Source organism: Sturnira hondurensis, unplaced genomic scaffold, assembly GCF_014824575.4.
Source record: "Sturnira hondurensis isolate 20B ecotype Veracruz unplaced genomic scaffold, ASM1482457v3 Scaffold0021795, whole genome shotgun sequence".
Lineage (NCBI taxonomy): Eukaryota > Metazoa > Chordata > Mammalia > Chiroptera > Phyllostomidae > Sturnira > Sturnira hondurensis.
Genome location: NW_028094426.1, coordinates 6082065 through 6100527, shown reverse-complemented (window position 1 = coordinate 6100527; position 18463 = coordinate 6082065). Strand labels below are relative to the sequence as shown.

Sequence of the window (18463 nt, the reverse complement as noted above, 5' to 3'; positions counted from 1 at the left end):
GAAGCAAGACTATTGGAGAAGAGAAGGTTAAAAAACTAAGAAGCCCTAGAATTATAGGGCTGTTCTTCACGATCATTGAAATCAACAATAATCTTTACAGCAGTACTATTTTTAGTAGATTGGCTTTGAACCAAGAGCCAAAACAGTCATAGAATAAGTGACTTAAGGATTGGTAGACAATTCCAGCCGAAGGAGAAGTGATAGAATCTTTCAATACGAGATTCAGAACTGTGGATTCTGAGGACAGAGGCTGTGAGAAATGGACAGGCAAATTGGAAACCAGTCCATCTGGTGTGGAGCAATGATGCAGTATGAAGAAGGACTGGGTTTAATTCAGAGCAATTTGGTAAGGCGAAATAAACTCAGAGAAGAGGCTGAAAGTAAAGGTGATTCCACTTGTGATTAGCCATGAGTTTCAAAAAGCTCAAGAAAGAAGATCTCAGTGCAGGCCTGGGAGAGGGACTGGAGGCAGTGAGGAGCAGAAAGAAGGACACGCAGAGCCGTGAGGGGGCCAGACAGGAACTGCTGAAGGAAATCACAGAATCCCTCTCTTCTTAGGGAGGCTCGGAGCGGAAGAAGGAGATGACCACAGTAAGATTCATCACGATGATGGGAGGAGGGCCTAGTGTCAGTCGGCAAAGATACGGGGAGATCTTTTTAGGAGTATACAGCCTCCTGGAGCTCCTCTTGATGATTGCCAAGGGAAGTAAGGGGGGCAGGCAGTGACAGGTTCGCTTTGAGCCTAAACGTGCTCTCTCCAAGCGTGCCTATGGCCCCCGCCTGAGGACCTGGTGATAAAAACTGTTGAAAAAATGGCTGGGCCCTGTCCTAGATCTTTTATTTTTGCCCATTTGTTATAAATTATTTGCCTTAAGTATTTGTAATACACAAATTTTATACAGTGACTCTTAGTAGGTATGAGGTATTGAATCTATAATGTGCCAGGTACGGTGTCAACCTCTGTACGGACATTATTTAATCCTGCCCCAAGTGTCGTCTTCCTACTTTATAGATGAGGATACTGATGTTCAGAAAGCTTAAATAACCTACATAAGTCTATACTGTTAGCAAGTATCAGAGACAAATTGGCATCAGAATTTGTCAGGATTCAAAGACCATGACATGTCATCAGAACTATGATGATTATCTCTGAAGTAAATATCACTAGATTTTTAAAGCAAATTTTGCAACTCTGCTGACCCATGGATGTTAGCGTAATATTGGTTTTGGAAGAACTGTCGCAACGCCTTCCCTCCGAGTACCTGTATTCTTTAACAAGTCGCACAAGGACAGTCTAACCAACACAGCTGTGGCAGAGGAGAGGTCAATGCTCTTTGACCTGCAGAAACTGTCCTGAAATTCATCAGGTAGCTCTGGTTTCAGGATCAGGGAGGTTCTCAGTTCATGTGTACTATTTACCTTTCTGTGATGTTCCTCGGTGGAGTAAAAATTTGGAAAACAATCGTTAGCAGGGAACACCTAGACAGTATTCCCACTCTGAATGAAAGGAAAATCATATAAATAGCTGAAAGTGTCCCGTATCTCTGCTACAGTGGTTCTCAAAACTTGGAATTACATAAAAATTTACTGAAGGGCTTATTGAAAAAATAACAGAGCATAAGAAGCCCAATCTTTGCTGCACTGGAATCTCCTGGGTGTGAGCGTGGACTGCCGCCGATTGGGATTTCGCAGAGGACTGTTTGGGAGCAGGGTCCCTAATATTGCTAGCCCCAGGTTTACCGGTACATTTCTCAGTTCCTCTTAATGGAAAATTAACAATTTCACAAGCCTTCTCCCTCTACACATTCTTTGGTTCTTCACATGATTACAAACTTTCAAGAATAAACCAGGATAGACAAATCTATCAAATATTCAATAAATAGAACTTAAATACATATTGCAACAGTTGTACGAAAAATTTTCCTTGACCCTGGCCAGGTAGCTCAGTTGGTTAAAGCATCGTCCAGATATGCCAAGGTTGCAGGTTCAATCCCCAGGTCAGAGTACATGCAAGAATCAACTAATGAATGCATAAATAAGGAGAACAACAAATCAACATCTCTCTCTCTCTCTCTCTTCCCCTCTCTCTGTCTCTAGTCAATACAAATAATTTTTTAATTGTCTTTCAGAAGTGATAAGGGGTAACAATGTTTTCATATATACATCCTCAAATTGCTACATGTGTATGTATACATATGTATGTGTGTATGTGTATTGCTGTTTCTATATGATAGTTATATATATGATAGCTATTATTTATGAGTTCTCTCTGTATAGCTATATGTAATAGCTACATATATATTAAAACAGATATACATATTTCTTTATGTGAGATTTAAATTAGGATACCTCCAGAATAGAGCCCAATGTCTGAGGTATAGAAGTATAGCAGAGAGTCAAAAATGTTTGACTTCATGATTGAATGAAGGAAACTCCACCCGTCCTCAAGAGTTTTCTCAACTGGTTCAAGCACCACGTTTCCCTAAAAACTAAGTTAATAGAAGAAAACTATGTAACCTTTCTTTCTTCAGGCTTCAATATAAGGAATCTATTGTGAAAATTAATCTTATGAATATTGTCATTTTTTTAAAATTTTGTCACTTGGAAGACCTACCTTTTCATGAATAGTGGCTCCACTATTTCATATGAGGCATCCAGCGTCCACCCGCACCAGGTCAGAGCTGCCTCTGGGATCAAGCAAAAAGCGTGCTTTATCTTTTGAATACTAAAGTAGCCTGCGGACACCTTTTTAAAGCCTCGAACAGTTTAGTATTTGAAAGGGTTTTTAAGTACCTTGGATAATCTGTTGTATTTGTTTATTTAGGGGGGAAAATTGTATGCAGTCAACTTCATTTTTTAAACAAATGTAAGTTATTCTTAGAAACTTAATCATTGAACTTTTACAGAAAAATAGTTTATAAAATCTGACAAGTATAATCTTTAAAATACAGGAGTCTGGAACAGACTCTTAGGATAGCTAGTTAATTTTCTTCTATCTGCCTTGGACAATGACCTGATGGTTAATCATCATTGTACTGATAAAAAAGAAAAGCCAGCTAGTGATTTAAAAACGGACTTTAACAACAGGTAAGGGGCTGGTCTTCTTGTGGCTGCTGTGGGATTCTGAGTTCAGGTAAGAACCTTTGAGATTCTCTCCTTTCAACAATTTTTTATGTGAGAATATTCAAAGACAAATTTCAAAGACAAAATATTTTGATGGACATGATAAATGCTGCACACTTTATTCCTGTGTCTTCTGCACACTCATGTTCTAAGCTCTTAAAAGCTATTCAATATCCCTTTTGGACATAGATGAGACTCTGGCTTGTGTGCTCTTAACCACAAAATCGGATATTTGCCATTTAAATATATAAAGTTTGAAAATATGTTCCCATTACTTTCTAGACAACTGAAACTTCAAGTCTGAAAAATGGACCCCTGGTTACCTTCTCAAAATATGTTACGAGGCAATTTTTTTCACTAACTAGCTAACATGAAATGACTGGACACCCCTATTTCTTTGATTCCATCTTTACTGCATAATGTGGGGTGCAGAGTTGGCTGACCAATATCAAGAAATGGAAGGTGTCTCAATGTCGCTTGCTCACCTCCCATTTCCTTTTTTCAACTCACGTTTGTCTCAAGGTGAGGGAAAAGTTTTCTAGATAATTTTATCTCTGAATAAAAGAAAAATCTGCTCAGCACAGATCCTGATACAAACTAGTGACTCAGTAAAGGTTAGTTTCCTTCTCCCACTCAGGGAGGTGGCTGGCTGCTCTAAGAAGACAGTTGTTAGCATCACGGTGGAGGGTGAGGGACATCCCCCACAAAAGGGCTAAGAAATTAGTAAATGCTGTTTCTCTTTCCTCCTCCTCTGTTCCCCAGGTCCCTGGTACAAATTGAGCCACTTGCTTGCACAGATTTTCCTATTCTCTCTCCAACAGTAAACGCTGTACACTGATAAGCAGAGGCTGGTGAGATCCTGCTCACCACTCCACCCCAATCAACCCCGGCAGAACTGGACGGTTCCACTCAGGGAGGAGATGTGGGGTTCTGTCTGAATGCCTGTGGTACTCTTAAAAGCATAGTGGGTCCTCCAAATTCATTTATATATTACATGTTTGAAACTCTTAGAAAAATATATGTCCATAGGAAACTATGTTAAAATGTCTCCAAGTCAGGCTTCAAGTGCCACGGCTTCTAAATAACACAGGAAAGTTTGTTATTTAGAGTCAAGCCTATGTTGATAGCCCAACTTTCTCATTGCTTTGAAGTTACTTACTACAGTTTAATTTCTAAGAAACGAGGGTAAAGGTGCCTGCATTTCCCACTTTTTTCCTGGGTGTTTTTTCTCCCAATATCTAGGAGAGAAATGGGAAAGTGGTGGAAATGCAGAACCAGGGTGACTGCATTACGGGGTCTGCTCTCCAGGGGAGCAGCCGGCCGTGTGGGAGAGGAGGCTCCAGCTGGGAAAATATCTGCCAGTGGCGACCTGAGGCAGCATTACAACCGGGAGATGAGGAAGCACCTTACAGGCTCAGAAAACATAAAGCTGAGAGGGTGCTTTTTGTTTGTCTGTTTTAGGAACAGTGGTTCCGTTGGGCTGGAGGGGCTTGTGGGTGGTGCACTTGGGAAAGAAGACCAAAAACGAGGGATGAGTTAGGTTTGTGAAGAACCTCAAATTGGAAGAGTGACTTTTATTTTGTATGGTACAAGGATCCTCTGAAAGATTTTGAGGACACCTAAGCTATGCATCGGGTATTAGAAACGCTGGGAGACAGGATGATCGTAATTTGGTTAGTAGCAAGAAGCAAGGCTAAGTGTGATGAGATAATAGCGTTCAAGAATATCTGCTCTTAAGAACTCGTGGACAAGGATGACAGTGTGGTGATTGCCAGGATGGGAGGGTGAGGGATGGAGATGGAAGAGGGGATGGGGGCATAAATGGCCATGGAAAAAATACAATGCAAATAAGGTAAAAGAAAATATCAGTTCACTAACCCCCCCCCAAAAAAAACCTCATAGAAACCTGAAGTTTGCAAATCATTCATTGAGATCTGCAATGAACAGATATAGTGCTGAGGCGTTTTCTAACATTGAAATCTTAAGATACCAGAAGAGGTATCCATGAATAAAATGACATGAAATCTATTAAAAGGCTGCTTATGACTTTGGGGCCATCAAACTATTGATTTTCTCCTCACTTCGCACAAGCAGAGTCACATATGGTGCATGTGCAAAAAAGTGAAATAAGAACTGAAAGTCACTTCTATGTTCAAAGGTGTTTCTGCGGTCAGGCCTGTGTTATATACATTTACATATACAAAAGTGATTAATATTTTAGCTATCATTTATATATTTATACATTATTCAATATGTATACATTTTAAGTATATATATATATATATATATATATATATGTGTGTGTGTGGTCTTTATATATTTATGATGTAGGGAATCAATAAATCCTTATTGAAGAAAAAAGTAGTATATACAGTCGATCCTCATTATTTGTGGATTCTGGGACTGCAAATTTGCCAACCCACTAAAATTTATTTTTAACCCCCAAATCAATAGTGCAAAGAGTGGTAAAAATTGGAGTGGTCTAACACATGTGTTCCCAGCAGAGGTCAGACAAGGTATGGCTCTGCTCTCAGACTGTAAGCAGGTAGCCTTTTCATATTCTACTTAGTGTCATATATTTGCGCTTTCGGCTGGTGATTCTGCTGTTGGAACGGCTCCCTAGCACAGTGGCCAGGTGCCGCCCACTGTTCCGAGGCAAGAAGGCCCTGACGTACCCGACGAAAAAAGTATTACGTACACTCACTCAGGCATGAGCTCTAGAGTGCTGTTGGCCACGAAGTCAACATTAATAGATCAACAAAGCAAATCCAATAAAGTATCTTTAAACAGACGCACATGTGAGCTGAGGTTATATATTGATCAGTTGATGAAAATGCGGTGACATGGGAACGTGGCCCTGCCTTGCCCCTGGGAGCAACGTTCAGCATTTGCTAATTCAGCGCTTGCAGCAACTGTTAGAACAGGAGCACCGCAAACAACGAGAATCAACTTTACACAGAATAGATTTTAATACATTGTTTCATTAAGGCCCTATTAATAATCGCATATCTATGCTTATGTGTGTTACTACATAGAACAGTTATTTTAGATACATAAATGTGTATCATGCACACATATATAAACAGGAATACTTTTTCTAAACCTCTGTGAAGAACCCACCAGTCTATCTAAAAGAGCAAATCTAAGGAACAAAGTTGACTCTACTAGTTTTTAAATTAGTGGATTCATCACTCTCAAAACTCTAATTCCTCTTACACTTTGATTTCAAAAATCCTGTCACATTTTATCCCACAGCTATGATCACACATAAATAAAATGACATATTAGTAAAGTTTTCTAATATGAAATAATTAGGTACAACCTAAATAAGTATTTATTAACATGCAACTAGCTAGTTATATGATGGATAATACAATACCCTGTAACCATAAGAAAACTGAGGAGGCCACTTATTAATATAAAATTAAGTACATGAAACAGCCTGAAAAGGCAGAGAACAGTGTTAATGGCATGCTGCTGTGGTGTTAAAAAAAGAAGAAAAGTATGATTTGTTTAATTTTAAAAATATATTTCCAGGTAAGAGTCACTAAAAGCTGTTGATATTAGTCCTCAGAAAGAGAAACTAGATGCTGGGGTAATGTGGATTAGAGGAAGAATCTTTGATACATGCATATGTCTTTTTGATCTTTTGTACCTTCAACTATAGGCATATGTAGTCTCTTCAAAAATAAATTAACAAATTTAAAATAAAGTAGGATCGTGATGGCGGTAATCTCAAGTATGGCCAGAACCCGTCTGTGAATTCCCCAGACTACACTGTTTTGTTTTGTTTTGTTTTGTTTTTTAACCAATCCACACTCCAGCAATTCTTGCAGCCCAGCTCCAGAGGTGCGCCTCCAGGAAACCTGTGTGTAGCCTCTCTAACCACAATTCATCACACCAGGTTTCCTCCCATTCTAACCATCTCCCGTGTGCGAGGCGCTGTCTGACACTGTAAAGCCACCGAGATAAATTAAACACATGCTTTCCTTCCTAAACCTTATCATGTAGGTATATAAAAATATTCTTAAATATTATTTCTCTATTTTAAAAATTTTGTTCTCCTAATCTAGTGTGGGATTGTATGTTACTTATTTGTTGTTTCTATTTTATTTCCATATGTTTCTCTTTTGCACTGAATTATAATCTCCCTGAAGCTCGGGCTCCAGGTGTTTTCTGTGTGTGTATTGGGCATTTACCATACGCAGGACACAGTCAGCTCTCCCTCCACGAATGTTAGTGGGCTCATGGACTGATTGATGTTGATCTTGTGGCTTTTCTCATTTCTGAATTGTATATTGTCAAAGTGAAATATGTTACATTTTTTTCTCCCTGAATAGGGTAACATTTTGAACAAAACATCTGCAACAGTTGAAAATAGTCACATGAAATGTACAGTTCAACGATGGACGCAGATCAGCCTTTGAACGAGGCAGCAAAGGCACCACCGTCCAGGACAGAGAAAGGCAGGTGCTGCGGGGGCTTCAAGGTGAAATGGCTTTCACATTTTCCAACCAAATCAGTGAAGGGAAGGATTTTTTCCCTTAAAGATAAGGCAACCAGTGTTTTTAAAAGGTCATTAAATTCAAATTAGAGTTTTCAACTGAAGCATACATTGAAATATTAACAGAGTGATGCATATCTTGATTTAAATCAATGCTAAGTCTTAAAAAGATATGGTTTTGGTAATATTTCTGATGGCTAAGAGTTTTTTAATGTTAAATATTTAGAAATAATTTCATGTATTCTATTTGGTTCTGGCTGGACCAAAGATGTTTATAAATGTGATTAAAATAAGAGTCTTAGAATTGACCTAAAACACAGAAGAATAATCAGTCTTGTGAAGTACTTTGTAGTCTTGAGCTATTTAAATTTTCTAGAGAAAAGCATTGCTTATTTTAAGAATTTAAATATTTTCTGATGGAAAAGAGATCTACAATAACAATAAAAATATCCCTGGTCCAAAGACCTAGTTGCTGACTTAGAAAAGCCATTTAATTTTTCTGTATGCCAGTTCACAAAAGTAATAATCACTTCTCTTGCTTTTGTCACAAAACTGTGAGACACTAAATTTTATAGACTGTATCAGGAATTTTCAGACACAGAAGAATGCTCCTTGAATATAGTGTTGAAAACAATAAGACAAGAAAATCTGAACTTTGCCTCAAGTCATCTTGCTTGTACATCAGAAACCCTTGAACCCAAATCAGAAAGCCTTTAAACCCACTGAGGGAAATGGGTTTCTTAAGGAAATGAAAAATCATGCCTGCCTTTTACTCATGTTTTAGCAGTTTGCCTCAAATTTGTTGTCTTATCTGACTAAATAAGAACACCGTAGAGATTACTCTCAATTGCCGTAAAATTATACAAGGTCCCTTTCAACTTTGTACAGGGAACAAAAATTCTGTTTGTTTTTAGAGATTGCTGGTAAACTCTGCTCTGATGAAATATTTGAATAAGGTTTAAGCAGACTGGCAGTCACAGTGAAAAGGTATTGGTAAAATGCAATTGTGTTACATTCAATTGTATGTGGGTGATATTGTGTGCTGCATTATTTCTGTTTTTAAACATTGAGGGTTACAGTGATTTCATTTGTGCCTGCGCAGCCAGACGACAGACAGCACACTGGCTGTGGCAAATGAACAGAGTGGTCCCTTGTCACATATTTGGAGAAGAGTTAGCAAGTTAGCAGTATGTATAAAGTTTGTTCATTGAAGGCCAATAATAAAGATTAGGGGAGTAATAGTAGTAATAATAATAATAGCTAAATTTTATGGGGCACTTATTATATGCTACACACTCTTCTCGTGTTTTCCTTGTATTTACTTTTTAGATTTTTACCATAATTTCTTACCACAATTCTGTCAGCCAGATGCTATTATCTCCCTTTTATAGATGAAAAAACTTGGATGCAGAGAAGGCAAATGACTTCCTCAAGGTCCCCAAGTTCATAACATTAGTACCCTCAAGAGGTTCTGCTAAGCAGGGATTTGTAAGTAGACTATCCAATGGTCTTCCCCATTCTATACTAGTGGTCAGTCAAGTATTTCTCACAGACACACACTTGTTACTGACATGCGCAGACAGACTCAGTGGGCTGAGGCTATAGGTGCAATTATATGAAAGAGATTTTTAAATAACACTAGTATTGTTTGATTCTTTCTTACCCCTCTTTCCCTCAATTTTTGAACCCACAAACTAAATTATAAACACTCACCCAGAAGGTCCTTCATTTTATACTTGTCATTTCTGCAGTTTGGATTTCTGGGACCTCTGTGTTGTAGTGAAAATTCCTTAACAAGACAAAAATAGTGTACTGTCATCCAAAAATAAAGGTAATAGGGCAAAAGTAAAAAATCCGCCCTTTCTGCCTTCATTCTCGCTTCCCCTGCAAAGGTAATCAGAATAATTATCTCCTATTAACCAACAGTTTTTATGTTCCACAGTTCTCCTCTGGTTCCCTTTCCCCCAGCCCTATCAGCCTGTTCACTGGTTCTCAAAAATGCCAAGCATGCTTCTTACTTGGAGAAATGTCTACCTGCTGTTTCCTCTTCTGAAACATTCTACTTCCAGATATCTTGCCCCTCCATCTCATTCAGATCTCTGTTTAAACTCTACCTCATGCCTGATCACCCCGTATAAAACAGCTTTCCCTGCCCTGGCTGCTGTGGCTCAGTGGACTGAGTACTGGCCTGTCACTGGTTTGATTCCCACTCAGGAAACTTGCCTGGGTTGTGGGCCAGGCTCCCAGCAGAGGGTGTGCAAGAGGCAACCACACATTGATGTTTCTCTTCCTCTCTTTCTCCCACCCTTTCTCTACTCTCTAAAAATAAATAAATAAAATCTTTAAAAAAGAAAAGTCTTCTCTCTTTCTAAGGATTAAGACTTCATTATTTTAACAAAATAGCATTTTCTGTCCATGACTCTTTACCCAATTGATTTTATAGGAGTTACCACCACTGGCACAACAACACACATGTGCCTGTGTGTGTGTACCCTTCATGGCATAAAACACAAATTTATTATAGTTTCGTTATAATGTTACAGTTCTAAAGTTGAGAAATCGGAAATGGGCCTCACTAGACTAAAATCAAGGAGTTGGTGGGCTGTGTGTGCCTCTCAGGACACCCTCATGGACACTATGTCTCAGCCTTTTGCAAGTTCTAGAGGCTGCTGGAAGCTCTTGACGCAGCTCTCTTCCACATTCAAAGCTACCGGTAAATCAGGTATTTCTCACATTTTATCACATTCACACTGACCCTTCTGCCTCCCTCTTACACATTTAAAAAACTCTCGTGGTTACATTTGGTCAACAAGGAGAATTTAGCATAACCTTTTTGAAGTCATATCCCTTTGCATGCTACCTAATACATTCATAGGTAGGCAGTACTGGCCCTAATCTCCCAAACCTTTATGAATGTATATATGCTTACTTATAAAAGTGTTTACTCATGTAGAAGTGCTTAGTGCATTTTAATGCTACTTATGTTGTTATATGAATATACAATAATTCATTTATCTATGGGCAGGTTATTTTCAGGGATTTTATGTTATAAATAACATTAGTATGAATATTCTCATGCATATTTCCTGGTATACCCAGAGTTTTCTTGCCAATATCTTTGACTTAAATTGCTAGACCATAGAGTATATAAATATTCAATTTTACAAGATAATGATAATTCATTATTTAAGTGGTCACACTACTTTCTGTGATCACCAGGAATTTATAAGAGAAAATCAGGATACACATTCTCTCCACTACTTGGCATCATTAGACTTCATGATTTTTCCCATGTAAATGACTACTTTAGTAATTTCCTTTCAGGTAATGTATTGTTAGTGCATAAAATGCAGCTGACTTGTATAGAAATGTAATTTTTTGAATGTTGATTTTGCATTCTACGTCTTTACTGAATTAATTTATTAGTTCTTTGTGGAGTCCTTAGAATTTTCTATGTATAAGACCATGTCATCTGAAGAGAAGGACAGTTTTACTTCTTCCTTTATAAACTGTATATAGTGTATTTACTTTTCTGGTCTGGTTACTCTGGTTAGAACTTGCAGCACTAACTATTACGAACTAGAAGAGGAGAGGGTTGGTATACTTGCCTTCTTCCTGAGCTTGGAGAAAAAGCTCTCAGCATTTCACCACTAAGTATGTCACCTGCGGGCTTTTCATATATGGCCTTTATTGTGTTCGGGTACTTTCTTCTGTTCTTAATTTTCTGACTGTTTTTATCACCAAGAAGTGTTGAATTCTGTCACGTGCTTTTTCTGCATCTGTGGATTTGAGCATGTGGTTTTGTCTTTCACTTTGATAATGTGATGGGTTCCACTGGTTGCCTTTCCTACATTGCACCAGGTGTGCATATCCAATATAAATTCCACTTGGTCGAGTGTATGATCCCTTTGGTGTGGTTGGGTTCTGTTTGGTAGGATTTTGTTGATCTTTTCATCAATATTCACCAGGAATATTAATCTGTAGTTTTCTTTTCTTATAGTGTCTTTACCTAGCTTTGATATCAGGGTAAAGTGGCCTGGTAAGATGAATTTGGAAGTGTTCTCTTCTCATCCATCCTTTGGAAGAGTCTGAGAAAGATAAGCATTCATTTTCCTTTCCTACGTGTTTGATAGAATGTCCAGTAAAGCCATCTGGTCCTGGGCTTTCTTTGTTGGAAGTTTTTGATCACTGCTTCAATCTTCTCATTAGATTTATATCTATTTAGGTTTTTTATTTCTCCATGATTCAATCTTGGCAGGGTGTATATTTATAGTAATTTATTCATTTCTTAAGATCACCCAATTTGTTTGCATATAATTGTTCCTAGTAGTCTCATAACTTATTTTATCTCTGTGATATTATTTGCAATGTTTCCTATTTTATTTATAATGTTAGTTATTTGGATTCTCTCTCTTTTTCTTAGTTAATCTAGTAAGAGTCAATTTTACTGCTCCCTTCAAAATCAATTCTTAGTTTCATTATTTTTTTTCTATTAACTTTTTCATTTATCTCTAATCTTTATTATTTCCATTTCATAACTTTGGGTTTAGTTTGTTCTTCTTTTTATGGGTCCTTGCAGTGCAAGTTTAGGTTGTTGATTTGAGCTCTTTATTGTTAATGCAGTCATTCGTTCCTCTTAAACTTTCCCCTGAACCTGCTTTCACTCCATCCTAAATGGTTTGATATGCTGTATTTTCAGTTCCATTTGTCTTCAAATGTTTTTCTAATTTTCTTGATAATTCTGTCTTTGATCCATAGGTTGTTTAAGAACATGTTGGTAATTTCCACATATTTGTAGATTTTCCTGTGTTCCTTCTGCTACTGATTTCTAGTTTCACTCCATTATGGTCAGAAAAGAGACATTGTATGATTTCAATCTTATTAAATTTATTAAGATTGTTTTGTGGCCTAACACATGGTCTATCTTGGAGAATGTTTCATTCCTACTTGAGAAAAATGTGTGTTCTTCTGCTGTTGGGCAGAGTGTTCTCTATATACCTAACTGCAATGGCTGTGAAGTCCAGTAATTCCTTGTTGATTTTCTGACTGGTTGTTCACATTGAAAGCATAGTATGAATCTCTTACTCTTATTGTATTTCTGTTTCTACGTCTAGTTCTTTCAGTGTTTATATGACATTTTTGGGTGTTCTAATGTTAGATGCATGTATATTTATAATTATTATATCTTCCTAATGAAATGACTCTATCATTATGTAATTTCCTTTTTTTCCTTGTGACAGTTTTTGTGTTAAAGTCTATTTTGTGTTATATAATCATGGCTACCACTGATCTCGTTAGGTTCTTGTTTGCATGGAATATCTTTTTCCACCTGTTCGGGCAGCTATAACAAAAAATACCATGGACTGGGTGGCTTCAACAACAAATATTTATTTCTCATAGTTCTGGAGGCTGGAAAATACACACCCAAGGTGCTGGCAGAGCAGATGCCTGGTGATGGTCTGCTTCTTGATTCACGAATGACTGTCTTCTTATCGTATCTTCATATGTTGGGGAAGGCGTGAGAGTTCTCTGGGTTTCTTTTATAAGGGCTCTGATCCCATTTATGTGAGTTCTGTACAAGGTGAGGCAAAAGTAGGCTTATAGTTGTGAGACACAAAACACAGAGCTTATTCTTGTTTTATTATTTATTAATTATTGCATTATTTTCCATATGAACAACTATAAAATCACATTTGTTCCACCCTGTATTTCTTTTACTGGGAAATTTTATAGTTTGTTGTATTTTTGTTTTGTTGTTTATCATCCATTCACTTTAACTTGTAGAATTCCCATCAGTGTTTCTTGTAGGGCAGATCTAGTGGAGATGAATTCCCTCAGCATTTCTCATCCAGGAAAGCCTGGATTTCTCCTCTGTTGCTTAAGGACAGTTTTGCTGGATATAATATTCTTAGTTAGCAGTGTTCTTCCTTCAGTACTTTGCATAGTTCAGCCCACTCCATTTCAGCCTGCAAGGTTTTTGCTGAGAAAACCGATGACAAGCTAATGGGAGTTCCCTTGTGAGGAGTCAGTTTTCTGTTGTTGCTCCCAAGACTTCATCTTCGTCTGTGACTCTCAGCAGCTTTATTATTATGTGGCTTGGAGTAAGTCTCATTACAAGTATCCTGGAGAGAGTTGTTGGAACTTACTGAATTTGTAGGTAAATTTCTCCTCAGATTCAGGGGACGTTTGCCCATTACTATGTCTTCAAATAATTTCTCAGCTCCCTCGTCTCTTTCTTCTGCTGGTTCTCTCCTAACACATGTGTCATTCAGCTTGAGGGCATCCCATGTGTCTGCTCGGCCCCCTGACTCAGTCTCTAAGTTTGTTAACTCATTTTTCTGTCTCGTCAAGTTTACTATGCAGTGTGAAATGTTCGATTCAAGTAATGTGTTCCTCAGTTCCCTAATTTCTCTGTGATCCACCTTCATAGTTTCTATTTCTTTGTTCATGTTTTTATTTTGTTTTTGCATAGTTAAAAATATTTTTTCAATTAGGTGTGCATCTGTACTGCCTTCTAATTCTTTAAATATACTTATGATGGTAAATTTGAACTCTTTTTATGACGATTCATACATCTTTGTTTCTCTAGGGGAAATTTCTGGAGATTTAGCTTGTTTCTTGAAATGTGTTTTGAGTCCCCTTTTTTTGATATGTCTTGTTACTTTTTGTTGAGATTTTGGCATTTGAATAACCTGCCAACTCTTTCAGAATTTGTAGTCTGGTTTTCTATAGAGATGATTTTTCACTACTCAGTCATGTAATTCTGGAAACCTCCCAAGCTTTTCCTAGGCGTCTGTCTTTGGATTATTTGAAGACATTTGGTTTTCACTTAGGAGTTTCCTCTGGTGTCTTGTCTGAGACACTGCAGCCTCGCTGGTATTGTAGTAAAGCACAGTACTGGCGCTCCATCTAGTGTCAGCCTTTGGTACTGAAGCTTCTGGTGCGTGATTTATTACTGTTCTGAAACCCTCAACCTAGAAGGTCACTCCTGTCAGTGCTTGGGTACATTAGTTCCTCAACCAAACCCCTTCAAGCCAGGACGTTGGTCATAAGTTCTACTTTTTTTCTCTCTCTGCAGGAAAAACACAGGAGTTGGAAATGTTGTCCCAATTGTACCAACCATGCTTGGGCTTGGGGGGCGGAATTTGAGAGGTCACAAATTTTCCTCCTGGGCTTTTATACGGTTGGCTTCACACTGCCCACGATGCAGAAATGTTTTAACTGATTTCTGGCTTTCTCACAGAGGCATTTGTTTGGTTTGTTGTTTTTAAATCCATGTCTCCCTGGGGGGAGGAGGGCGAGGGCTTTTGATTCTGCCATTTTACTGCCCTCACTCCCACACATACAGGGAGGGGCAAAAGCAGGTTTGTCTCCAAATGAATAAATTCATTTGCATACAGTCTCCAGATGAATAAATTCTGTGCTAATTCAGGAATAAACTCTTTTTTTCTCATACTCACAACAGTAAACCTACTTTTGCCCCACCATATATTTTCTTTTTATTTCTGGCACCAATAACATGATTTTTGAAATGATTAGAACCCAAACATTTTTCATTTTTGTTCTATGGTATAAGATTGTATATGATTCTACAATTGTCAGAATTGACTTCCTTTGAAAATCTTCATAATTTTTGTATTTCATTGGACAAATTTAATAACATTCTCCTATGTGTCTTGTACTTCCTTGTACTCATAGTTAAATTTGTTTGGATGTCTTTCTAGTTTTTGTATTTTATTCTTTGATAACTCTGTTGTCTGTCTGCACGGCCTTCTAAAAAACAATCCCAGAGACGCAGTAGCTTAAACAAGTTAAATTTACTTCTCACAGTTCTGGGGTTTGGAAGTCTGATATTGGGGTGCAGACATGGCTGGGGTCCAGTGAGAACCCTCTTTTTGTTTTCAGACAGTTATCTTTTTTGCTTGGTCTTCACATGGCAAAGAGAGAGAGAGAAAAGCAAACTCTAACAAGGACACTAATCCTATCGAGGGTTCCATGAACTGGGTGGGGGAGGCCCGCGTACAGTTCATAGTAAGTTTAGATTTTCATACTAGAAGCAAAAGAAATTTACTTACAGATATGAATGTGGGCTGTCAGAAGGATGTCAATAAATTTTGTTGAAATGAAATTGAAAATACAATACCTGTAACCACTGAGGCTAAACTCTTTTTTACAACATTAAATATATTGCTTTTTTTTTTCTTCTTAATTTGGATTTCTCCAATAATAGTGATGTTTCATAAATGAAAAGATTTCCATTTGCCAGCTGGCTTGCTGTGTTTGAGAGTGTCTAGGTGTTCCCCTCAAAGTTAGCCTATGCTATTCACTTGGAAATAAATAATAGCTTATCTCAGGGCCACCTCAGACATTACCTAGGTTTTTTAAAATAAATCAGCTAATAACATTAATTAGAAACCGGGTCTGTACTGCTATGCTAATCTGATGTAATCATGTTAGAAAATGGTGCTTTATCGGCATAGCAACGCCACCATTCAAAGGGCTAAGAAGTGCCGAATGGTACAGAGGAAAGGTAGGTATATATGAGAAAATCATATTTTAAGTAAAGAAGAAAAGCTATTTTAATTCTATGAGTATATAAATATGTACTTCTGTGACTAAGCACTTTCCCTTTCCTTGCTTTCTCTTAGACTTTCTTGGTGGCCCTCTCATTCAGCTTTATTGCTAAGGCGATGAGCGGAACCATCATGAAAAGTTCCATCACCCAAATAGAAAGGAGATTCGACTTATCATCCTCTGTTGTTGGCATAATTGATGGAAGCTTTGAAATTGGTAATTTTTCTTTCTCTTTTGATTTCTACTTGGTCACCAGATTTACAGAGGTAAAAGCTATTCATCCGCACGCACTCTACACCACTGGTTCTCAACCAGACCTGAATTTGCCCCCAGGGCCCGTGTGGCAATATCTGAAGACCCTTCTGGTTGTCATGACTGAGGGAAGGGGGTTTGCTGACACGTTTAGCAGTAGAGGCCAAGGATGCTGCTGAACACCCCACCATGCACAGGACCGTCCGCACAGCAGAGAATGATCTATCCGAAAACGTCAATAGTGCCCAAGTTGAAACACCCGGTTCTACACAATCTCATTACTTCCAAATAAATCCTTTGCAGGGCTTTACCTTCCCTCTCTCAAGATTCCCTAATGCAAAAGAAGAAAAATGTTTTTAAAAAAGGTTGGGAAGAGGATTCCGATTCTGATGATTTGAGGAAGGAGAAACAGCTTTGGAACAACCTGTTAAGTTTCTACTGTTTCACTGGGTGTGAAATTGGGAGTTAAAACTCCTTTCCTTTAGGACCTCAAATATGTTGCTTGGTTGTCTCCATTTTGATTTTGATATCTCTCATAAGAGTGAGGTTTTATATGATTATTGAACATTATTTTTGCTTATTTTATAAATTGGTAGCTCATTACCTCTGCCCATTTTTCTTCTTTTTTCACTGTTTAAAAACTGAAAAGGACTCAAATATTATGTCTGCTGTATAAATTGCAAATATTTTCTGCAATGTGTTGCTTATCTTTTAACTTTATTTAAAATATATTTAGGTACTATTTAAAAAATAATTGTGTAAAGGAAGGCCATGTATGTTTCTATTGTGAACCTGACTTTTCACGATTCAAAGGATTTTATGCGCTAAAGTACCCTTCACTTTTTTACCTCCCTGGTTTAATGAAGTCATCTAGAATTTTAATATGAATCTGTTATTAGCTTTAAATTTTAATTTACTGTATGTCTCTTTTTATTCATAAGTATATTCTAATATTTTTGTTAAAACTTGTTTCTTTGCTTACGACTGTTTCCTGGGTTCTCATGACTTAAGTCTCATGTTTAGTTTCTCTGAGGATTGTTTTCACATAGTTATTATTTTCCAGAAATAATTAAACACATGACATTTTCTGAGCCCTTTGCTCACTAGAAAGTGTATTTATTTCACTATCAAATTCACACGACAATGTCTGAGTGTAATTAAAAGCACAAAATCTTTTTTCTCAGAACATTTAAAATATTTGTCTACTGTTCTATAACAACTCATGTTGCATAAGAAAGATCTTTACCAGTACCATTGTCATGCACTGAGAGACAGCTGCTCCTTATCCATCCATGAGTTTCAGAAAGCTTGGCAACATGTACCCAGGACTATTGCTTTTACATTATCTGTGGTGGAGAAACATAGAAATTTTCATCTGAATACTTAAGTCTTCCTTTAGCTCAAGAAATTTATTTTATATTTTGTAATTCATTTCTTTCATTTTCTTCTGAAATGTACATAAGATGAATATTAAATTTTCTGTGTTTTTCAAGTTATTATTTCTTAATTTGTATCTTTTTATCTTTATGTTTAACAATATTTTTGATGCTATTTCTCATCATACCAGGTCTCAACATGTACATTTTTATAATATCTTTAGTGTAAATACTTTAGTATTCTTTTATTAATTTTAGTCTGCCAGTTCTTATTTTACAGATACCCATGCACCTCTACAAATTCTAACTAGATTTTTTTTTCAAGTCCCTCCTTTTTTTGTTTCCTTCTTTAACTGTTTCTTCATAGGTTACTTTGCCAGTTCATTCTGGTGGTTTTATTTCATGCTGGGTTTTTTTCCATCAAACATTCAGCAATTTTTGGTGGTTGTTTGTTGTTATACATGTATAATCAGAATTGATCATGACCCCCTTGGAATGCCCTTCTCACCCTTTTTAATGTAAATAATTCCTACTCCACATTAAATCACAAGTGGCCACTCCTCCAGGAAACTTCCAAAACCCTTACTTAACTTCAGCTCCCCCTTTCTGTGGTCTAATAGCACCTATTTGTGTA

General features: G+C 37.3%; 1 protein-coding gene across 3 annotated transcripts in view; it reads left to right on the top strand.

The window, feature by feature from the left end:
• The first annotated feature begins 3034 nt into the window (after positions 1-3034).
• Positions 3035-18463, top strand: part of LOC118978343 (solute carrier organic anion transporter family member 1B3-like) — a 43734-nt gene continuing 28305 nt past the window's right edge. For all 3 annotated transcript variants that reach the window (XM_037033769.1, XM_037033767.1, XM_037033768.1), the window contains exons 1-3: positions 3035-3133; positions 7464-7612; positions 16276-16417. In XM_037033769.1, the coding sequence (XP_036889664.1) occupies positions 7514-7612; positions 16276-16417 (241 nt within the window). In that variant the 5' untranslated portion in view covers positions 3035-3133; positions 7464-7513. The remainder of the gene's footprint in view (positions 3134-7463; positions 7613-16275; positions 16418-18463) is intronic.